This window comes from Mesoplodon bidens (genome assembly GCF_964165515.1).
Source record: "Mesoplodon bidens genome assembly, chromosome: 3".
NCBI classification, from domain to species: domain Eukaryota; kingdom Metazoa; phylum Chordata; class Mammalia; order Artiodactyla; family Ziphiidae; genus Mesoplodon; species Mesoplodon bidens.
This window is the reverse complement of record NC_138178.1, coordinates 41,860,106-41,885,053: the sequence shown is the minus strand read 5'-3', so window position 1 is coordinate 41,885,053 and position 24,948 is coordinate 41,860,106. Positions and strand designations below refer to the sequence as shown.

The 24,948-nt window shown below is 42.1% G+C and overlaps 1 protein-coding gene across 1 annotated transcript in view; it reads right to left on the bottom strand.

Moving 5' to 3' along the window:
- Nucleotides 1-18,026: 18,026 nt before the first annotated feature.
- AKAP13 (A-kinase anchoring protein 13) overlaps nucleotides 18,027-24,948 on the bottom strand; it is a gene marked incomplete at both ends in the record, with an annotated part of 58,708 nt that continues 51,786 nt past the window's right edge. Inside the window, 3 exon segments of the mRNA XM_081228234.1 lie at nucleotides 18,027-18,216; nucleotides 18,337-18,518; nucleotides 19,052-19,128. Coding sequence (XP_081084360.1) covers nucleotides 18,027-18,216; nucleotides 18,337-18,518; nucleotides 19,052-19,128 — 449 coding nt within the window.

Sequence of the window (24,948 nt, the reverse complement as noted above, 5' to 3'; positions counted from 1 at the left end):
GTCCCTAGAGCAGTCGGAAACATAGAGACAGAAAGTAGGATGTTGAGTGCCAGGGGCTGAGGGAGGGACAATGGGGACTGAATGTTTAATGGGGACTGTTTCAATTTTGCAAGATGAAAAATTCTGGAGGACGATGGCGGTCAAGTTTGCACAACAGTGTGAATTACTTCTGGACCCTGAAATGTGCACTTAAAAATGGTTAAGATAGTAAAGTTTATGTTTTGTGTATTGGACCCCAATTTTTTTTAAACATCTTTATTGGAGTATAATTGCTTTACAATGGTGTGTTAGTTTCTGCTTTATAACAAAGTGAGTCAGTTATACATATACATATGTTCCCATATCTCTTCCCTCTTGCGTCTCCCTCCCTCCCACCCTCCCTGTCCCATCCCTCTAGGTGGTCACAAAGCACCGAGCTGATCTCCCTGTGCTATGCGGCTGCTTCCCACTAGCTATCTATTTTACATTTGGTAGTGTATATATGTCCATGGCACTCTCTCACTTTGTCCCAGCTTACCCTTCCCCCTCCCCATATTCTCAAGTCCATTCTCTAGTAGGTCTGTGTCTTTATTCCCGTCTTACCCCTAGGTTCTTTCTTTTTCCTGCTTTATAACAAATTTAATCAGTTATACATATACATGTTTCCATATCCCCTCACTTTTGCATCTCCCTCCCACCCTCCCTATCCCACCCCTCCAGGCGGTCACAAAGCACCGAGCTGATCTCCCTGTGCTATGCGGCTGCTTCCCACTAGCTATCTACCTTACGTTTGGTAGTGTATATATGTCCATGCCGCTCTTTCGCTTTGTCACAGCATACCCTTCCCCCTCCCTATCTCCTCAAGTCCATTCTCTAGTAGGTCTGTGTCTTTATTCCTGTCTTACCCCTATGTTCTTCATGACATTTTTTTTTCTTAAATTCCATATATATGTGTCAGCATACAGTATTTGTCTTTCTCTTTCTGACTTACTTCACCCTGTATGACAGACTCTAGGTCCATCCACCTCATTACAAATAGCTCAATTTCCTTTCTTTTTATGGCTGAGTAACATTCCATTGTATATATGTGCCACATCTTCTTTATCCATTCATCCGATGATGGACACTTAGGTTGTTTCCATCTCCGAGCTATTGTAAATAGGGCTGCTATGAACATTTTGGTACATGACTCTTTTTGAATTATGGTTTTCTCAGGGTATATGCCCAGTAGTGGGATTGCTGGGTCATATGGTAGTTCTATTTGTAGTTTTTTAAGGAACCTCCATACCGTTCTCCATAGTGGCTGTACCAATTCACATTCCCACCAGCAGTGCAAGAGTGTTCCCTTTTTTCCACACCCTCTCCAGCATTTATTGTTTCTAGATTTTTTGATGATGGCCATTCTGACTGGTGTGAGATGATATCTCATTGTAGTTTTGATTTGCATTTCTCTAATGAGTAAAGATGTTGAGCATTTTTTCATGTGTTTGTTGGCAGTCTGTATATCTTCTGTGGAGAAATGTCTATTTAGGTCTTCTGCCCATTTTTGGATTGGGTTGTTTGTTTTTTTGTTATTGAGCTGCATGAGCTGCTTATAAATTTTGGAGATTAATCCTTTCTCAGTTGCTTCATTTGCAAATATTTTCTCCCATTCTGAGGGTTGTCTTTTGGTCTTGTTTATGGTTTCCTTTGCTGTGCAAAAGCTTTTAAGTTTCATTAGGTCCCATGTGTTTATTTTTGTCTTTATTTCCATTTCTCTAGGAGGTGTGGACCCCAATTTTTACAACTTTTTAAAAAAAACAACAGGAAGTAGTCCATGAATACCACAAGATGCACAACTTCACTAACAACCGAGGGATTAAAACCATAAGAAAATTACTGTGCACACACCTACCAGAATGGCAGACATGAAGACACAGTATCAAATATCAGCAGGGTGTGGAGCAATGGAAAGCCTGGTTCGCAGTGGGGGGTGCAATCACTTCTGAAGCAATCGGGCCTCAGAGAGCGAAGTCCGTGCACACAGACCCACAGTGTTCCTCCCAGCTGAACACAAACCCCCCAGCCCTGCACCAGGACACACGGACATAGACTCTGCAGCCACAGGAGCCAAACCTGAAAAAACCTGAAGGCCATCACAAGCGGATGCAGAAAGGAACCATGCACGCTTCTATGAAGGAATATTCCACAGCAATGGAGTATATTTTGTTTAAAGGTAGTAAAACTATAAAAAATATTCATTAAAAAACTATATTCACAAGATGAAAGAATCTATCATTCTGGCACCTAGGGATTGTCGAATGCTCCTAAAAATAGATTGTTGTGGAAACGTTTATTATAAGGAAATTGACATATTCTCTAGGAAGGACGGGGTGAATGGGCCTGCTACATTTTCTACATTGAAGACATATACAGGTTGTGATACTACTTCTGTTAAATCAAGTGGGGCTTCATTGGATTTCTGCTACTGCGGAGATGATCAAATTCTGGGTAGGGGTCAGGAGAAAATTAGTCATAGGTGTTCTCGTGTAATAATTACAGTTGAAAGTGTAAATGATCCATTTATCTGTAAGACTGAGAATACAAAAACTGCTACATTACTTCATAGGAGATTGTGTGTGCTACTGTCCCTAGAGCTCCAGTGAGTGAATATTTTGAATGTGAAGCTCATCCAGATCTGAGGATGGAAAAAATGGCTAGGTGTGATATGGCTAATATAAATAATATGCCTACGTTTATATTAATTAGTGGATAAGATACGGGAAGAGGAATTCATGTTGTGAGAGCCAGGCTTAAGGCTAGCACTGGGGCAATAATATATAAATTGATGATGTTGATGGACATAGTGGTTCTTTAATAAGTAATTTGAATGCCTTAGCAATGGGTTGTAGTCATCCATGGGGGCTGATGATTTTGGGCCCTTTCTGGATTTGTATATAGCCTAGGATTTTCCATTTAGTTAATATGAGGAATGCTATGGTGAATTAAATTGGGTCATTTGTGAAAGAATGTTGATTATAAACATATTCATAGGAAGAGGACTTGAACCAGTGCAGATAAAGGTTTCAGTTTTATATAATTACCGGGCTCTGCCACTGTAACAAACCCGGTTCTACAGTAGGGTATGTATAAATTAATTGAATGTAGATTATATCAACATTTAGTTTGCACACATTTTGTAAAGTAAGCCTTCCAAGGGGGTGGGACAAGGATGGATTGGGAGTTTGGGATTAGCAGATGCAAACTATTCCATATAGGATGGATAAACAACAAGGTCCTGCTGTATAGCACAGGGAACTATATTCAATATCCTGTGATAAACCATAATGGAAAAGAATATATGTTATATGCATAACTGAGTCACTTTGCTATACAGAAGAAGTTAACACAACATTGTAAATCAACTATACGTCAATAAAATAAATTTAAAAAAAACAAAGTTCTATTATTTCCTTCTTTCACTCTAAAGGACTGTTTTACAAACACTGTTCTAGGTGCATCCAACCCAGATCCTCTCCTCCAAGGCTCCATTTTCCCTCCCTTTAAAAGCTGGGGTCATCTCTGATATGCCAATAAACTCCACGCCAGCTGAAATCAGGTGCCAGGACTTTGGAAGCTGGTTTTTTTTTTTTTTTTTTTTTTTTTTGCAGTACGCGGGCCTCTCCTGTTGCGGAGCACAGGCTCCGGACGCGCAGGCTCAGCGGCCATGGCTCACGGGCCCAGCCGCTCCGCACCATGTGGGATCTTCCCGGACCGGGGCACAAACCCGTGTCCCCTGTATCGGCAGGCGGACTCTCAACCACTGCGCCACCAGGGAAGCCCTGGAAGCTGGTTTCTTTTGCCTCCTCTGTCTGGTCCTGTCCTTCCCTCCTCCAAGGACCCCTCCTGGGCCGAGTCCCGCCTCTCAACAAGCAGCCCAAGCAAGGGCCCCTCACTGTTCCCGCAGCCCTGGAGGGATGACTGCAGGCAGCAACATCCTCTGAAGTCAGACCACGTCCTCCCGTTGCCACAGAAACAAGAAAACCAGCAGTTGTTTTCTTCCACTGGCAACCTTGTAAAGAGTAACAGAAAAGCCTTGTCAGTCCTGCAGCCCATCTGTAAAGGACACAGCTTTCCCTTGATGGACAGGCGGTGGGAACCAGGGCCCACTCATTGTTCTCATATCATGTTAGCAATGCCTGGATTAGGTTTGAAAATCCTGATGTCATCACATAGCAGGTGGATTTGCTTATTGAGAGTCCTGTCCTGACCAAGAAGGAATTTGAAACAGAGTAGCTTCCCACTCTTCTGGAGCCTGCGTGAAATATGCCCACCATGAATTGAGGGGCCACCAAATGGCCAGAATGGGACCTCGGCTTCCAGTCCCTTCACCCACTTCTGAGTCATGGAGGATGGAAGGGCACAGCTGTGAGGAAGGCCTGGACCTCCAAGTCCACTGAAGTTTTGTGAGCAGGAATCACCAAGTGACAGACTTGAGTGAGCTTGGGGTTTAAATGCAGATTGGTTTAGGTTGGATTTCTGGCTTGGCCACTTACTAGTTCTACTGGTTTCCTAGGGCTGTCACAACAAAGTCCCACAAACAATAGAAATGGATTCTCTCACAGTTCTGGAGGCTGGAGGTCTGATATTAAGGTGTTGGCTCCCTTTAGAACTCTAGGGGGTGGATCCTTCTATGCCTCTTCAAGCCCCTGATAGCCCAGGGGTTCTTCGACCTGTGGTGGCATAAGTCCAAGCCTCAGACTCAGTCTTCACATGGCCTTCTTCCCTCTGTGTCTGTGTCCAAATCTCTCTCTTCTAATAAGGACAGCTATCATATTGGATTTAGGGCCCACTCTACTTCAGGATAGACTCACCTTAACTAATTATATCTGCAACAATCCTATTTCCAAACTGAATAACATTCTGAGGTACTGGGGGATGTGAGGGAGCAGACCTAGGGCTTCAGCATATGTTTCTGAGGGGATACAGTTCAACCCATAACACTAGCTGAGTGACTTTACTTAACTTGATTAACCTCTCTGAGCCTGTTTCCTCAGCAGAAGGAAACGGTCCTGTGACCTACTTCCCATGGCTGCTGTAATGCTCTGATGGGATTCACGGGGAAGCTTCTTGTGGAGGCTCAGTGAACATTAGTTCCCTCTCTCCTCTCCCTTCATGCCTTCCACCTCCCTCTCCTGACCCATCTCTTTCCCACTCTGGGGAAATATTTGCCTCCTATTCAGGTATCACTTGTCTGCCTGCTGAGCCATGGATTCAGCCATAGGCATGAGGCAATCACAGCCAAAAAACAGAAGAGGCAGGGAAATGACCTGCATGTCAATCTGGTCTGGGAATGGATGGGCTTGGTGTGCACAGCATTGAAAAATCATAAGGTTCAGGAGGCAATTTGGCAATATTTCAATTAAAAGTTAAACTACCTGGGCTTCCCTGGTGGCGCAGTGGTTGGGAGTCCGCCTGCCGATGCAGGGGACGCGGGTTCGTGCCCCGGTCCGGGAAGATCCCACATGCCGCGGAGCGGCTGGTCCCGAGCCATGGCCGCTGAGCCTGCGCGTCCGGAGCCTGTGCTCCGCAACAGGAGAGGCCGCAACAGTGAGAGGCCCGCGTACCGCCAGAAAAAAAAAAGTTAAATTACCTATGCTCTTTGGACAGTAATTGTATTTCTAGATATTCACCCAACATTTGGTCTATGTGAAAAGGGTATTCATGGCAGCGTTGTTTATCAAAGCAACATGCCGGAGTCCAGCTCCAGAGAGTCCAGGGATACCTGAGGGATGGATAGCGTCGGCGAAGGAAATAAATCGATTACACTTCTTAAAGTATCAGCATTGCATGTTTCTCTCTCTCATCCTCTCCTTTATTGTTTACAATCACAGGTTTATATATTATAGTTGATTACATTACCAGGTACGTGGCCAAACAATCTTAGCACAATCAAATCTCAAAATATAAAGATTTTTAAAAAAATATCCCCTAGTTTCTAGATGTCCTATTAAAATATTTCCCCAAGTTCCCATTAATCACAGGTTATTTCTTAGTAACCAAGACAAGCAGTTATATGATTATTTTAATTGTAAAAGTTGGAGCTACTTGTTCTTATTTCTCTTCTTGCATGGGCAAGCTTTTAGAATGGTTCCACGAAAATATTTACAATATACCCTGCATGCTCTTTCTCGTTGTTTCCTTCAACTGAGACTGTTTTTCTCCCTATCCTAGCAACCAATTCTGCTCTAGTCATTTGCTTTTTTGTAATTAATCTTCCTTTATAATAGAACCATACATTTCCTATGTCATCAGGAACTCCGGCCCATGGCCATAACTCCATACTAGAGGGTGTTTTTCATAAAAACATCCCCTTAGTTCCAGGCTCTTAATTCTTTACCTATTTCCCCGGGGCTTTAGTGGGTACTTCCCATTCTGTAGTAGTTTCAGGAGGGGGAGTCCTAGAGGAATTTTTCTTTCACATGGAGCAACATCCCCCCAAAATTGCCCCTGTATGTAAATTTATCATAAAATATAACATCAGAGGTGTAGTCCACCTTCCTGGCACGGCGCTGCCTTGCAGTTTCGCCTTCCATTGCTTTATGAATTTGTCATGGTGCAATGGCTCCAGGATGGCTTCCAACATCTCCCCCTTTTTTATTTTTTAAAAGCGCAGTATGTAGCTCCATGGAAAGCTGTTTGATGCTTTTAATAATTATTCTAACGATGACTGGAAGTAAAAATATCAGAATTAGTACAACTACTGCAATGATTCCTCCATTAATGAGCATTGAGAATAAGGTTTTATGTGACACAAATGACTTAATACTTTCAAAAAAATTCTTAGCAGACTGTGCCAGAGATGTATCTAAATTTGTATTTCCTATGTCATGAATCTCTTGATGTAATTTAGTAAGGTCTAAACTAACATCTGTTTGGTTCCAAACTCCCATAATATGAGTCTGAATTTGTTCCCAAGAATATAATGATTCATTCACTTTTAGAGGAGTAACACAAATCCATCTATATTTTTTATGACACCTCAAAGCTAATCTTACTTTGAGCGCTGTTAATTCCTGCCCTATGTGTAAAATTGCTTCTTCTAAGGCATCCACCTTTGATTCTAACTTTCTGTCTATAACTTCCTGAGTAGCCAGAACTAAAGATATATTTTTTGAAAGCTCATTTACATGTTGAGCTGTATGTACTTGTTGAGCTAAGGAACTTATTGAAAGAGAAAATGATGCTATTACAGCTATAAATGTAAATATTCCTAGAACCAAAGCTGCAACAAATCTCTTTGAACGTAATAAAACTTCAGTTTCATGCAAAACTTGTAAGCCATAATCATCATACCAGGCAGAGGAGAATTTTACAGGCAACATAATGTATGGTGGTCGTTTAAGAATCATTAAAACTTGTACATTCATAGAGGGATTTATACAACTTGTCAAAATACAATCATAGCAATGTGTCCAAAAAGTAGAATCAGAAGTATTATGATAAATATTTAGATCCACATATTTTGGGGCTACCAAGAATACATAAGGTGCTGACACACAAGCCTGCAGAGAATAAATGCCCTAAATATTTTTAGGTCTATAAAGAATAACTGGCGATGGTGCAGCAATAGCTTTCCAAAGCTGGGTCTGTGCATAATACATATTATCTTGAGCCATAGTTAGGATAGGAGGCACCCATCCTCCAGTGTGCCATCTATTAACATGCATAAAAGCAGGAATAAATGAATTATTCCAATCATAATGTGCCTGATGTTGTAAATAAGATCTATAATCCTTAGATGGATCAGGATTACTCCAATCATGCACATTTTTTGTGGTATCCTGTATGGGAATATCTATTCTTGAAGAATATATACAATAATTCCATGTAGGAAATCCTGTATTGGTATCTACAGCATCCCAGTTACTATCCAATTGGTCTTCCGGAGATTGTAATATAGATGATTGTATTCCTGTACGAATACCATAAGGAGGATTACAAGGAGGAAATTTTAAAGAATGAGAGGAAGGTTGATTATAAGTTGGATCTTCTCCGGGTGCTAGATAAATCAAAGACCAAAGAAGTCTCTTATTAGATTGACTCGAAGGAGAAGCAGTAAGCTGTCCTTCAAGAAAAACTGGTATACATCCATCCTTACGAGAGGCTACGGAATTATTAATTGATGGAAATATAAAACATATAGGATGGAACCATGATTTTCCATGAAAAGTAAAATTATTTCTTGTTTTAAATTTATTATATGGATAGTAGCTTATGGCTCCTCCCATTAACCTGGGCATAGTAGTAGATACTGATATATCCTCATTATCCCAGGCTACAGTTTGTAAAATTGGTGGATCAGGGAAATAAATCCAATAAGAATTACCCAAAGCATTTCCCCTAGTTACCTGGCAGGCCAATATAGCAAGCATAGCAACAAAAAAAGATTTCCAGGTGTTAAGGTAGCTCCCTGGTCTATTACCACTTTCTCGGCATCGTCAGCAAGTCGTTTAATCTGACCCCAAGTTGGTGGGTTTGAAGTTCTTGTAGAGATGGCTTGTCTCTTGCGAGGTCTCAGGCACGGACACGGCAGACAAAGAATTGGTCTCTCTCCGATGGTGAGGTTTTGTATCTGCTGCAGCAGCTGTTTCTATATGAGGAAATAGCTTAACCACATACTGTGAGTCTGAATATAAATTGAAAGTCTGGTTCTGCAGCTCAGCAAAAGCATATATTATTGCAATTAATTCCGCTTTTTGAGCAGAAGTTTCCTGAGTTTGAATTACTTTTGGAACATTATTAATAAGTAAAGCAGCTTTTCCATTAGATGATCCATCTGTAAAAACTAAAGCTGCATCTTCTATTGGCTGATCAACATAGCATTTAGGAAATATAACTGGATGTGTAGCAAAAAATTGTAATAGCGGATGTTCTGGCAAATGAAACAGAATTTGTCCAGTATAAGAACTAAGAGCTATTTGCCAGTCTTCATCATTCTGTAATAAAATCTGTAGTTGATCTTTATTATAAGGGATAATTATATGAGTTACATCCTTTCCAAACAATTTCTTACTTCTTTTTCTTCCTTTAGCTATTAAAGTTGCTGTTAACATAGGATAGGAACTATTTTCTTTGAAGTAGCTGGTAAATGGATCCATTCCAAAGGTCCTTCCTGCCAAAGTATACCCGTAGGTGTAACTGGAGTAGGCAAGATTAGCAAACACCATTCTTTTGTGTAATCTATTCTTTGTAAGAAGCAGTTGTTTAAAGCAGATTCAATAGACTGTAAAGGCTTTTCTGCTTCAGGAGTCCTATTTCTAGATGAGGTTGCATCTGAATTTCCTTGTAATATGTTAAATAAAGGCTTCAATTCTGCTGTAGTTATTTTTAAATAAGGTCTAATCCAATTAATACCTCCCAATAGTTTTTGATAGTCATTTAATGTTCGTCAATTATCTTTCCGAAGTTGTAATGGTTGATGTGTCACAGTTTGTGTATGTATTATTCTCCCTAAATAAGTCATAGGTGGTTCAGTTTGAATCTTTTCCGGAGCTATTTGGAGTCCCATTTTTTTGTAATGCCTCTGTTAAATGTTGTAAGACTTCTTGTAAATATCCTCTATCTGAATGGGCCAACAATGTATCATCCATATAGTGTATCATATATACTTCCGGATTATTAATTCTTATTTCTGTTATAGCCTCATCCACAAATCTTTGACATAAGGTTGGACTATTTTTCATTCCCTGAGGTAATACCTTCCATTGATATCTTTGATAAGGTTGTTTAAAGTTAGTAGAGGGTACACTAAAAGCAAATCTTTTTCTATCTTGAGGGTCCAAAGGAATAGTAAAAAAGCAATCTTGTAAATCTATAATAATTATAATTTATTGGAACAGCAACAAGAGAGGGCAATCCAGGCTGTAAAGCTCCCATATCTTCCATAGTAGTATTAATTGCCCACCTGAGAGACAGACTCGAGCCACTTGGACCCAATCATATGGTGTCATCCATCTGTTAGCAAGAGTATCTAGCAAAAAGTGAGTGTATAGGGAGCTAATGGTCCACAATCAGCATATGCAGCCTTTAATTCTTTGAGAATCTTATAAGGCAGAGGTTCCCATGTCACCCCATCATCAAAGGCTCCTTCAAAACCTACAGAGAAACAAGCAGCAAATTCTGGATCATCAAAGACCTGCATTCTTCTGGAATGCATCTTTGGTTTAATATTAAATGTATTTTTAATCATTTTGTTAGTTGCAGGAGGTGGAGGTGGTCTCAAAGGCATCTCTTGTTTATAATCTGGTAATGCAGGATAACTAACTTTTGGCAATGGTGTTTTTCTCTCAGAATTAATAACAGGAAAATCCCAAGGATCTGGCTCTCTATGATAAGCAGCAGCAGCCTCCTCCAGGTCTTTTTGATCCTGAGGGGACAACTCATCATCATCATCATCTATTTCACATTTTTCAAATGTAGCTGCCAATACTTTCTTAGGAGGTGGCTTTGGAGGTATTAAGGGAGTACTTTCATCTGGAGTTCCCATATAAGGTATTCTCTGTCTTTCTTGTACTGGATCTAAGGTATCTCTAATGAGATTCCACAGAGCAAAAGTATCTACAGGAACTTTTTCAGGATCATGAAGTGAATAATATGTTTCTAATTGATCCCCTACCTTAGCCCATGTATCCAAATTAACTGTACCTTCCTCTGGGAAACATGGACATTGTTCTTGAATAAAGTTTAAAAAGTTAGATAATTGACTAGTAGTTACCTTAATACCTCTTCCAGATAACATATGCTTAGGAATATCAATAAATAATTTTCTCTCTTTAGATTCCTTATGACCCATAGTTAACTTACCTTTTATATAACTTATTAGATTATCCACCCTTCACTTACCTTGCCTATACTCTGCAAGGGGGTCTGCAGCACCCTAGGTGGAAGCCTAGCTATCCCGAACTCACTCTATTTACACTTACCCTTCAGGTCCCTGTTCGGGCGCCACTTGCCGGAGTCCAGCTCCAGAGAGTCCAGGGATACCTGAGGGATGGATAGCGTCCAACAGCAACAGATTGAAAACAGCCTATACTTTATGGAACTTCCATGTAAGGAAACACTATGTAGTCATTAAAAACAATGAGGCAGCTCACCTCATGCTGATATGGAATGAGGCCCAAGATACAATTTTAAGTGAAAAAGCATGGTTTAGGGAAGGAGGGATGAATAAGCAGAACACAGAGGATTTTTAAGGCACTGACAATACTCTGTATGATACTATAATGATGGATACGTGTCATTATACATTTGTCCAGACCCACTGAATGCATAACACCCCGAGTGACCCCTGATGTGAACTATGGACTTTGGATGATAATGACATGTCAGTGTAGGTTCATCAGTCGTAACAAATGTGCCCTCTGGTGAGGGCTGTTGATCATGGGGAGGCTATGCATGTGTGGGTACAGGGGGCATATGGGAAATGTCTGTACCTTCCTCCCAATTTTGCTGTGAACCTAAAGCTACTCTAAGGAGTAAAGTCTATTTTTAAATAAATAAATAAGTGAAGAAAGAAAGAAAGTAAGAAACAAAGAAAGAAGGAAGGAAGGAAGGAAAGGAAGGAAGGAAGGAAGGAAGGAAAGAAAGAAAAAAATAAAGGAAGGAAGAAAGAAAGGGGCAAGATCAGAATAGTGTTCTTTTATGGCAGGGAAGAAAGAAAGTTACACACATATGTATATTTGTATGCATACACACACACACATATGCATATAATATGTCCAGAAGATAAATTAAAAAGTAATAATAGTGGTTGCCTCAAAAAAAAGAAATTGGGCAGCTGGGCCAGAAGACATCATTTCACTGCCTATTCTCTGTGCCTTTTGATGTATGTACTATATTAACAAATTACCTATTCAATAAATAAATCAAATCTTTAGAAATAATAGGCTTGTGACCAATTTGACTCCACCTAGACTCCTGAGGAATTGAAGGGAGGGTTCCGATCTGGTGGGGGGGAGGGAAGCGTGTCTGGCCGGGGTCAGGTAGGGGTCTCTTCAGACACTAACCATAGCTGGGAATGCAAAGAGCAGGGGCTGGCCCTCGCAGGAGAGAATGGTGAAAGCTACTTAGGTAGTTGTTGGCGCAGCATGTGAGCTGAGAGCAGAAAGAGGGATGGGGGACAGGTAGGGAAATGGACCTCAGACCCAGCTCACACTGGGGCACAGAGCGCTAGGGGAGCCTAGGGAAAATGGCTACGGCCTCTGGGCATGGAGGCACAGGCAGCCGCCACAAGCACGTACTCCTCTGTGTCTACTGGAGAGGGCAAGGCCAGAGACACAGCATATATCCTCACAAAAGGCCAGGAAGCAAAGAAGGCCAAGGAGCTGACAACCGAAACACCCTGCAGTCCATGCACGTGGAATGTCCCATTCCCTCAGGTTCTTGCTAGGTGACTGGTTACTTTGTTAAATTAATTGAGACACACAATCAGGCATTATTTCATGAACACCTCATGGGGGCACATAGGATGTTTCCTCTTGAATCAGCTTGACATTGCAGTATTAATAGCTGTTAATTGTTTAATTTGCTCATCCTTCCCAGGGGTGACTGCCTTTTAAATGGCACTTCAGACACTCAAAGGAATGTGTGTCTATGGGAAGTTATTTCAGGACTGTGACAGGATGTGAGAGGAGAGCTATTTGGGACAGAAGACCTTCTCCGTACCCTTCAAATCCTATGACAAAGGGGATTACCCATTTCACCCATCTTTCATCCCAGGTCGTCCCTGGAGTAAGACTGAGGACCACTTTCAGGAAACAAAAGTAACTTGGAATGGAGTCTGCCAGTGCCTCCTCTGTACTCCAGGGCTAAACAAAGGGCCAGTGTCACCTGAATGGCTCAACAAAGCACCACTGACTTAGGGTCTGTCAATCAGACATATTCCACTGGCATCATTTAGCTGCCACAATATGTCAGGTCTGTAAAGAAATAGTTGCTGGGTCCCAAGAGAATCAACATTCAACACAAGGCGTTGCAAGGGCCCGGAGCATTCCTTCCCCCCACAACCCCCCAACCCGCCACTATGAAATTGTAAGAACTTCTCCAACCCAAGACACAAAAAGAACTATTAACTGCTTTTCAAGGACAAAGATCCTTCCTTTGTGTTGCCACAGACAATGAAGAACTCAGCCAGTTTAGTGCAATTTACCATGATCGCCCATCATTCAGCAGAGCTTACCGACCCTCCTAGTGACTGGCTTCTTTTAGCTTTCAAGGTACGGAAACTCCGTGCGCCTCTCAATTGCCCTGGTGCAATTATTGTATTGATTTGATGCAGCATTTGCTCCACGTTTAAGGTGGTTTATGTTTTTTAATTTGTAATTAAATTAAATGATCCCTCTTTGCTAAGATGGTTGACACCTGTTTATATTCTGCAGCGAGCAATGAAGGCAACTTTTACTTAGCATCATAAAGCATGCAGCGTGGAGAGCTTAAAATTTTCAAGCAATTCAATTTCTTGCCTAGCTCTTCAGCCTGTAAAAAAAATCAAAATACATATTCGTTGTAAAAATGGTACAAGGGATAATTAGTGCTTTACAGTGATAATCTAATGAAGTCACAAAGCAAGCAACACTGGAAAGATAATGTTATGGGATGAATGTTTGTGCCCCACCCCCAAATTCCTATGTTGAAGCCTTAACCCCCAATGTGGTAGTGTTTGAAGGTGGTGCCTTTGGGAGGTGATCAAGATTAGATGAGGTCATGGGGGTGGGCCCTTCATGATGGGCTTAGTGTCCATATAAGAAGAGGAAGAGAGAGAGAGATCTCTCTGTACATTCACACACAAAGGAAAGGCTGTGTGAATACACAGTGTGAAGGCAGCTGTCTGAAAGCCAGGAAGGCAGCTGTCTGAAAGCCAGGTCTGATCTTGGACTTCCCAGCCTCGAGGACTGTGAGAAAATATATGTCTTTTGTTTAAGCCACCCAGTCTATAGTATTCTGTTATATCAGCCCAAGCTGTCTAAGACAGATTAAAAACTGGAAGAGCCACAAGAATAATTGGTGATTTTGTCACATCTTCCTTTCTGGATGATCTCCAAGTACTTGACCCACTCGATTTCTTTCCAACTTCTTTTTTTTTTTTTTTCTTTTTGCGGTATGCGGGCCTCTCACTGTTGTGGCCTCTCCCGTTGCGGAGCACAGGCTCCGGACGCGCAGGCCCAGCGGCCATGGCTCACGGGCCCAGCCGCTCCGCTGCATATGGGATCCTCCCAGACCGGGGCACGAACCCGTATCCCCTGCATCCGCAGGCGGACTCTCAACCACTGCGCCACCAGGGAGGCCCTCTTTCCAACTTCTGATATGTGTACGGTTAATTATTATTATTATTATTTTGTGTGTGTGTGTGTGTGGTATGCAGGGATCTCACTGTTGTGGCCTCTCCTGTTGGGGAGCACAGGCTCCGGGCGCGCAGGCTCAGCAGCCATGGCTCACGGGCCCAGCCGCTCCGCGGCATGTGGGATCTTCCCGGACTGGGGCACGAACCCGTGTCCCCTGCATCAGCAGGCAGACTCTCAACCACTGTGCCACCAGGGAAGCCCAGTTAATTATTAATTAATGATTCAGGCTATAGGTGACCAGGAAAAGTCACGGCAATTAAACTCCTTTTAATGTTTTAAAATGACATTGACATTTAACATTCTCTCCCTATCAAGTGACCACTAGGAAAATAGTCAATAAAAGATCAAGGAAAAAATAGAAAGGAAAGGAAGTACTATGCTATGAGTTAAATTGTGCCCCCTCAAAAAGATACATGGAAGTTCTAATTCTGAGTACCTCAGAACCTGACCTAATTTGGAAATTGGGTCTTTACTGCAGTAGTCAAAATGAGGTCATGATGGTGGGTCCTAATCCAAAATGACTGGTGTGCTTATAAAAAGGGGAAAATTGGACTCACACAGAGGGAGACCATTTGAAGACACAGGGAGAAGACAGCCATGTGACCGGAGTGGTATATCTACCAGCCAGAAAAATGCCAAGGATTTCCAGAAAATTCCAGAAGCTAGAAGCCACAAGGAAAGATTCTTCCCAGAGCCATCAGAGTAAATGGCCCTGCCAACACCTTAATTTTGGGCTTCTAACCTCCAGAACCGTGAGACAATAAATTCCCATCTTTTAAGTCACCTAGTTTGGCATACTTTCTTAAGGCAGCCCTAAGAAACAAACACATTATCATATTAAATATATGCATTGATTGCAGGTTCTATCCCAATTTATGAAAAACTAAAGTGTGAAAGCTAGCTCCATTTCATGAGTGAACAAACACAGAATATAGATCAAAAAAACGTATGTTTGGTGAGGCAACTGTGGGGATGTTAAGAAAAAAAGAAAAGCACAGACGGAAAAAGAATCCAGAAGTAAAGTTAGAAACAAAACACATAAGATTTTTTATGGTTTGCTAAAGCACTGTAAGTTTTGTTCTGGGTTTCCTAGTGACCAATTTAAAGAAAGAAACCCAATCAGTTACATAGCACACTTTCCACATGGACAGATGGAAGAATAGTTATCAGGAGAAACAATGTTATTTCTGATAGAAAGCCTAAGGGATAGTTAATTAAAAGACTTGTCTGATTACTGAATTTATATGCTTAGCAATATCCTTCATCCCATAAACACACTGTCTAGTTCTGAATTATATAGGGCTGTATTTTATAACATCTTTGATTTTTAACGAACTTGCACTCTGTTCCATTCTCCTGCCTCCTATTTATTTCTCAACCCACACACTCTTCTCTGGCTTCTGCCCATCACTCTGCATCTGCTCTTTCCAAGGTTACCCTTCACTGCTGAATCCAGTGAAGTCTTTCATTTCATCTTTTCCAGCGTGGATGACTTCCCCATTTAAAACTGTTTCCCGGACTTCCCTGGTGGTGCAGTGGTTAAGAATCCGCCTGCCAATGCAGGGGACATGGGTTCGAGCCCTGGTCCGGGAAGATCCCACATGCCGTGGAGCAACTAAGCCCGTGTGCCACAACTGCTGAGCCTGCGCTCTACAGCCTGCGAGCCACAACTACTGAAGCCTGTGCGCGCCTAGAGCCCGTACTCTGCAACAAGAGAAGCCACCGCAATGAGAAGCCCCCACTAGCCGCAACTAGAGAAAGTCTGCGTACAGCAACAAAGACCCAAGGCAGCCCAAAATGAACGAATGAATGAATGAATAATAAAATAAAATAAAATAAAACTGTTTCCCTCCCTATCCGCCTTTGAGGACACTGCTGGTTCTCTCTTCCTACCACTCTTACTCCAGCACTTTACAGACCAGACCTGCCACCTGCCATGAATGAGTATCTGGGCTCCCCCCACCCCCCAGCCCTGGGCTCCATCCTAAACTCCTTTCTATACTTTACATGCTTTCCTCTCGGGGACCTCAGTCACTCCCATGGCTTCAATTACCTCTTATGTGCTGATAACTCACAAAAGGCACCCCAAATCATACCCACTCTTTGAGCACCAGACCGCTGAGTCCCACTGTCAGGCGGCTCTCTCCACCTAGATGCCTTGTTCTCCGCAGGTCAGAAACCTCTGTTCTCCCTTCTTGCCACCCCTCTTGCCTCCTCCCTGTAGCCTGTGGCCTCTTCCTCAGGCAACAACATTGTCATCCTCCAGCTACCCAGCTGGAAACCTGGGAGCGGTTTTGTCTCCTTACTCTGTCCCCACCCACCACAGTGGTTCCTTATTTCTTACTCACGTCCATCCCCCCTCCAGCCCATTTCTCACCAAACTTATCCCAAGAGTCCCCCAACTGGCTTTTCCACTCTCAGTGGGCTCCCCCAGCCCCACAAGCAATTCTCCCAACTGGTGTCAATACCAATTAAAAAAATTTAAGTTTAAATTTTGCTAAAGAAATTGTATCATTCCCTTTGTTGCCTTTCAAGATGTGGTGGCTTCCTGGCTTAATCTCCCATCACTCAGCCCTGACTCTCCAGACATACCAAACCTTCATTCCTTGGCAGACATGTCAAGTCCTTTTTCACTTTTCACCTAACTATTCTTCATCTGATGAGGTAATTTTTTTAAGATGTAGCTCATGTGTCATCTTCTCTGTGAGACTCACCACAGGCAGGATTTGTGGGTCCTATGCACTTTACATGTGTCTGTGGTCTAAGTGCCCTGTCATTTATGTAGATCTCCCTTGCCAGAGTGGGGGTTTCCCGACGGCAGGGACAGTGTTTCAGGGCTTGTTGTACCCCTAGCACCTAGTGTTATGCCTGGCCAGGTGCTTCATACATGTGAAAAGAAGGCAGTTCTTATCTCTGCCATCCTAATCACAGGCAGAGATTAAAAAATGAGATACTGGCTCCAGTCTAAATCTGTCCATCTCTTTTTTTGTTTTTCTCCCCATTGAAACAGAATGAAGTAATAAGTAAACTCCTTGGGCGCCTATATTTACTTGACTCTGGGCCTTACTTCTACCCAAAGCACAACACGTATTTACTTCAAAACACTCAGCAAGCACTGGCAAAGGGGCACGAGCACTGCGCCCTGCAGTTGAGCAGACAGGGAGCACAGCCCTGGCTCTGCCATGAGCTGTGTGTGTGTGACCCTGGGTTGCTTGGCCTTCATGGGCTTCAGCTTTCTCACCTACACAGTGGGGACTGCAATACAGGGCTTGCAGGGATGCCAACAAGACTACATGAAACAGTAGGGCCTTGACAGAGAGTGGTCAAACATAACCCATAAGCACACTTCTCCCCAAACCACCTCATGACAGATTTGGAACGCAGGGCACAGTGGCGGGGGTAACTGACAAATGGATCAACTAGAAAATTCCTTCCCGCAAGTACCTTTCTCTCCTTGTTTTAATCTTAGATGTGACCATGAATTCTGGCAGATTCTTCTGTGACAAAGTACAAAGACTGTCACCAGGGTCCAAGGACACTGATACCGAGACGAGAGACCCAACATCTCCTCGATCTAGTATCAGACACATTCCTACAGCCATTGTTCACCAGGACCTGTGCCAGCTCAGATTTGGTCTCTCTTTTGTTAGGAGCTAAACCCCTCCTCGGTTGACATGCCTGCCGGGACGCCTCTGGGATGGAGGAGCAGCGGGGACTCCATGGGACTGCAGATGCCCCCAGACAGAGCCTCAGACCGCTTCCACCAGCTTTACCTTTTAACTCCCGAGCTTTCGTGTCCAACATCTTCTTTTCTTCCTCATTCTCACTGGGAATTCCTTCATCTTCATCTCTGTTCCTAATACAACCACAACAAAACAGCACATTCTGAAGATGTTGATTAGTCTGATGGCGGCCCAACCACTATGAAACCACAGAGGTACCAGGAGGCGGGGGTGGGCCAGGGTGTGTGACTCACAGGGTGCTGATCGTATCCTGGATGATCTGAATCCAGCTGTTCCGCTCCTCTTTGGAGCTGGCGTGGACTTCCACCATCTCTGGATCTTTCATCCCCATACTGATTAGGAATAAACCTTTCTCCTCGTGTGCTACCTCTCTTACAATCAGCTTCTTTAGGGAGATCACCGTTGACTTCTGGTCCTGGAAAATGGGGAGAGCGCAGATGTTAAGACATGGATACAACATTCTAGCTCTTAAGACAACCTCCGTCTAAGGTAAGACTAGATGCCTTTTAAAAGCATACGGCTCACTCACATTTTATGCAACAGAAAAAGATTCCCAAAAAGGAAACGAAAATTTAAGGTTATCAAGGTTCGAGTCCTGTTTTCTGCACGATGAGTCCTTTCCAGTTCGTCACAGAATCTGGTTGGCAATGTTATAAATTGGCAAGATTTGTAATACGTAATGTGTGAGACATACTCCAGTGACAGATTTCTTTTTAGATCAAATGCCAAAGGCTCTCAAAAGGATTATGAGGGAACAGAAAAATAATTGGTGGGGAGGGAGGTGGGCAGAAAATTGCAAGGGTATATAAGAAATGACTCGGAGGCATCTGTCCTGAGCCAATTTTAAGAAGGTGGGAGAGCAGTAATACAGTGTTAACACTCACTGCCTACCATCACGAGTTTGAATACTATTAATTACAAACAGCAGAGACAAACAATTCAGCTTACCAATGACGCAAAGACGTATTTCTGGTATTTTTCTTGAAGGAAAACTAAAACATCAGTAAGCAGGACCGCTTGAACCTCTGTAGAGGGGGAAAGGGAAGAGAGAACAATGACCACTGAACAGTGAAGCACCTTCAGGGCACTTCATTAGAGGAAAACTCAGCAACACACCCGCACAGCACATTATTACACTCCCCCAAGGCAAGGGCTTGACATTTCTGCAGGGTCCAGATATGGTCATTAGATTTTTAGAGGCATTTTAAGATGGGACTTGTCACCAAAGCCTTGTCTTGGGAAGGCTTAAGCACTCAGTGCTGGAAAGATATATCCCACAAGGCAAGATTTTTAAGAATAAATACTTTTAAGAGTAAAGCTGGAAAGCAGGACTTTAACAGATGCTAAATAGCAACACATTCTACAGGTCATAATACTCAGGTCATAGTATTTCTCAACTTCTGATCACAGTAATGGGAAAAAGGCGTGGGACAGCAGACAGGAAGGATGCCAGAAGGTGATGTACAAGAATATCTCAGTCTAATGAAAGGCAGGCTTCATCCACACATCCTAGAGGACACGGATGGCTAGACAACACCCGCTGCCGTCACAGGTACACGGAGTACAGTGGCTCCGCTCCCAGCTCCAACACAGCACAGTCAACCTCAACCCCTCTGCACGGTGGAAACAGCCTTCTCTTCTTCTCAATTAAGACAAAACAAAAGCCAAATTAACATCTCTAGCTGGATCCAGGAATCAAAAGAATGCCACAAACTCTTGGTCTAATCTTCTAGGAGTATGAAGTGACATTTCCCATTATTCCCTTAAGGACAAAGTGGGACCTCCCTGGAGGTGAGCCGTCTACTGACACCTAACAGGTCCCTCTGTACCACCTTCACTCTGGAAAGGAGAGCCTACAAATCTCTGGGAAAACAACGGGCTGACTAATGCAGCCGCCTCCTGGGTGGGCAGGACCCTCTTGGCCTTTTCTACCACTATTGCCAAAACTGGGGTGCCCTCTCTGTGTAATTCATTGCAAAGCTATGAGGAAAAACAGAAGCAAGGATGTCTGATTCCTAGGGTGGTCTAGTTTTGCAGCCTAGACGACAGTAATTTTCCATGCACTATCATTAGTATTTTTTTTTTAACTTTTTTTATAACAAATTTAATCAGTTATACATATACATATGTTCCCATGTCCCCTCCCTTTTGCGTCTCCCTCCCACCCTCCCTATCCCACCCCTCCAGGCGGTCACAAAGCACCGAGCTGATCTCCCTGTGCTATGCGGCTGCTTCCCACTAGCTATCTACCTTACGTTTGGTAGTGTATATATGTCCATGCCGCTTTTTCGCTTTGTCACAGCATACCCTTCCCCCTCCCCATCTCCTCAAGTCCATTCTCTAGTAGGTCTGTGTCTTTATTCCTGTCTTACCCCTATGTTCTTCATGACATTTTTTTTCTTAAATTCCATATATATGTGTCAGCATACAATATTTGTCTTTCTCTTTCTGACTTCACCCTGTATGACAGACTCTAGGTCCATCCACCTCATTACAAATAGCTCAATTTCCTTTCTTTTTATGGCTGAGTAACATTCCATTGTATATATGTGCCACATCTTCTTTATCCATTCATCCGATGATGGACACTTAGGTTGTTTCCATCTCCGAGCTATTGTAAATAGGGCTGCTATGAACATTTTGGTACATGACTCTTTTTGAATTATGGTTTTCTCAGGGTATATGCCCAGTAGTGGGATTGCTGGGTCATATGGTAGTTCTATTTGTAGTTTTTTAAGGAACCTCCATACCGTTCTCCATAGTGGCTGTACCAATTCACATTCCCACCAGCAGTGCAAGAGTGTTCCCTTTTTTCCACACCCTCTCCAGCATTTATTGTTTCTAGATTTTTTTTTTTTTTTTTTTTTTTTTTGGGCATCAGCACAAGGCGGGAAGCAGCTGCATCCTTTATTTATCCCTCTGATTTTCCAGAACCTTTCCTTCAAGGAGAAATCTCTGGGCTCTGCGGGAGCTGTGCGTGGTGACCATCAGGTAAATCTGACACTGGATTACTCCGGGATGAACTCATATCACACAGAACTTTCATTGTTGAACAAACCGTGAATACCAGTTACACCATGGGATGTCCTGATCCAATATGAAGTTTGTAAACCTTGTAACAAGCCTGCAGAATCCACAAAATTTGGAAGTTCAAACTGAAATGAAGCCACCTATCCCATGACTTCTCCACAACTAGTTATACAACATCAATTGGAAACCATATACAATCAAATGAATGTAGACAGAAACAACTATAGCCTTCCTTTTTTTCCCTTTCAGATGAAGACGGTATTTAAGGTGATGTCTTGGGCCGTTTCAGGGTGTTACTCCATTTCCTGGGTATCCAGACCACGTTCAACCAAAGTTGTGATACTTATTTCCCTTGGTATTAAGAGGCACCGTGGGAAGAGCATATTAGTAGCTACCATGTCGTGGGTCCTGTGGATCACCTCTGCCCGGGGAGAAATTCCAGCGGCAGGTATGGGTGACACATCCTCTTCCTTAGCAGGTGGCAGCCTGGCAACTCCTGCAGAAAGTCCAGCAGAGCCCCACTCACACCGGGCCACCCACAAAGCCACGGCCCTTCACTCCCTCCCACCTGCCCAGCCCCGCCACTGCTGACGAGGCAGAGAATATGGCGTCAGGCACAGCTGCCTGTTTCTAGATTTTTTGATGATGGCCATTCTGACTGGTGTGAGATGATATCTCATTGTAGTTTTGATTTGCATTTCTCTAATGAGTAAAGATGTTGAGCATCCTTTGTATGTTTGTTGGCAGTCTGTATATCTTCTGTGGAGAAATGTCTATTTAGGTCTTCTGCCCATTTTTGGATTGGGTTGTTTGTTTTTTTTGTTATTGAGCTGCATGAGCTGCTTATAAATTTGGGGGATTAATCCTTTGTCAGTTGCTTCATTTGCAAATATTTTCTCCCATTCTGAGGGTTGTCTTTTGGTCTTGTTTATGGTTTCCTTTGCTGTGCAAAAGGTTTTAAGTTTCATTAGGTCCCATGTGTTTATTTTTGTCTTTATTTCCATTTCTCTAGGAGGTGGGTCAAAAAGGATCTTGCTGTGATTTATGTCATAGTGTTCTGCCTATGTTTTCCTCTAAGAGTTTGAAAGTGTCTGGCCTTACATTTAGGTCTTTAATCCATTTTGAGCTTATTTTTGTGTATGGTGTTAGGGAGTGATCTAATCTCGTACTTTTATATGTCCCTGTCCAGTTTTCCCAGGACCACTTATTGAACAGACTGTCCTTTCTCCACTGTACATTCCTGCCTCCTTTATCAAAGATAAGGTGACCATATGTGTGTGGGTTTAACTCTGGGCTTTCTATCCTGTTCCATTGATCTATCTTTGTTTTTGTGCCAGTACCATACTGACTGGATTACAGTAGCTTTGTAGTATAGTCTGAAGTAAGGGAGCCTGATTCCTCCAGCTCCTTTTTTCGTTCTCAAGATTGCTTTGGCTGTTCGGGGTCTTTTGTGTTTCCATACAAATTTTGAAATTTTTTGTTCTAGTTCTGTGAAAAATGCCAGTGGTAGTTTGATAGGGATTGCATTGAATCTGTAGATTGCTTTGGGTAGTAGAGTCATTTTCACAATGTTGATTCTTCCAATCCAAGAACATGGTATATCTCTCCATCTATTTCTATCATCTTCAATTTCTTTCATCAGTGTCTTATAATTTTCTGCATACAAGTCTTTTGTCTCCTTAGGTAGGTTTATTCCTAGATATTTTATTCTTTTTGTTGCAATGGTAAATGGGATTGTTTTCTTGATTTCACTTTCAGATATTTCATCATTACTGTATAGGAATGCCGGAGATTTCTGTGCATTAATTTTGTATCCTGCTACTTTACCAAATTCATTGATTAGCTCTAGTAGTTTTCTTGTAGCATCTTTAGGATTCTCTGTGTATAGTAACATGTCATCTGCAAACAGTGACAGCTTTACTTCTTCTTTTCCGATTTGGATTCCTTTTTATTTCCTTTTCTTCTCTGATTGCTGTGGCTAAAACTTCCAAAACTAGGTTGAATAAGAGTGGTGAGAGTGGGCAACCTTGTCTTGTTCCTGATCTTAGTGGAAATGGTTTCAGTTTTTCACCACTGAGGACGATGTTGGCTGTGGGTTTGTCATATATGGCCTTTATTATGATGAGGAAAGTTCCCTCTATGCCTACTTTCTGCAGGGTTTTTATCATCAAGGGGTGTTGAATTTTGTCAAAAGCTTTCTCTGCATCTATTGAGATGATCATATGGTTTTTCTCCTTCAATTTGTTAATATGGTGTATCACCTTGATTGATTGCGTATATTGAAGAATCCTTGCATTCCTGGAATAAACCCCAGTTGATCATGGTGTATGATCCTTTTAATGTGCTGTTGGATTCTGTTTGCTAGTATTTTGTTGAGGAGTTTTGCATCTATGTTCATCAGTGATATTGGCTTCTAGTTTTCTTTCTTTGTGACATCCTTGTCTGGTTTTGGTATCAAGGTGATGGTGGCCTCGTAGAATGAGTTTGGGAGTGTTCCTCCCTCTGCTATATTTTGGAAGAGTTTGAGAAGGATACGTGTTAGCTCTTCTCTAAATGCTTGATAGAATTCGCCTGTGAAGCCATCTGGTCCTGGGTTTTTGTTTGCTGGAAGATTTTTTATCACAGTTTCAATTTCAGTGCTTGTGAGTGGTCTGTTCATATTTTCTATTTCTTCCTGGTTCAGTCTTGGCAGGTTGTGCATTTCGAAGAATTTGTCCATTTCTTCCAGGTTGTCCATTTTATTGGCATAGAGTTGCTTGTAGTCATCTCTCAAGATCTTTTGTATTTCTGCAGTGTCAGTTGTTACTTCTCCTTTTTCATTTCTAATTCTATTGATTTGAGTCTTCTCCCTTTTTCTCTTGATGAGTCTGGCTAATGGTTTATCAATTTTGTTTATCTTCTCAAAGAACCAGCTTTTAGTTTTATTGGTCTTTGCTATCGTTTCCTTCATTTCTTTTTCATTTATTTCTGATCTGATTTTTATGATTTCTTTCCTTCTGCTAATTTTGGGATGTTTTTGTTCTTCTTTCTCTAATTGCTTTAGGTGCAAGGTTAGGTTGTTTATTCGAGATGTTTCCTGTTTCTTAAGGTAGGATTGTACTGCTATAAACTTCCCTCTTAGAACTGCTTTTGCTGCATCCCATAGGTTTTGGGTCGTCCTGTCTCCATTGTCATTTGTTTCTAGGTATTTTTTAATTTCCTTTTTGATTTCTTCAGTGATCACTTCATTATTAAGCAGCGTATTGTTTAGCCTCCATGTGTTTGTATTTTTTACAGCTCTTTTCCTGTAATTGATATCTAGTCTCATAGCATTGTGGTCAGAAAAGATACTTGATACAATTTCAATTTTCTTAAATTTACCAAGGCTTGATTTGTGACCCAAGATATGATCTATCCTGGAGAATGTTCCATGAGCACTTGAGAAAAATATGTATTCTGTTGTTTTTGGATGGAATGTCCTATAAATATCAATTAAGTCCATCTTCTTTAATGTATCATTTAAAGCTTGTGTTTCCTTATTTATTTTCATTTTGGATGATCTGTCCATTGGTGGAAGTGGGGTGTTAAAGACCCCTACTATGATTGTGTTACTGTCGATTTCTCCTTTTATGGCTGTTAGTATTTGCCTTACATATTGAGGGGCTCCTATGTTGGGTGCATAAATATTTACAATTGTTCTACTTCTTCTTGGATCGATCCCTTGACCATTATGTAGTGTCCTTCTTTGTCTCTTCTCGTAGTCTTTATTTTAAAGTCTATTGTGTCTGATATGAGAATTGCTACTCCAGCTTTCTTTTGGTTTCCATTTGCATGGA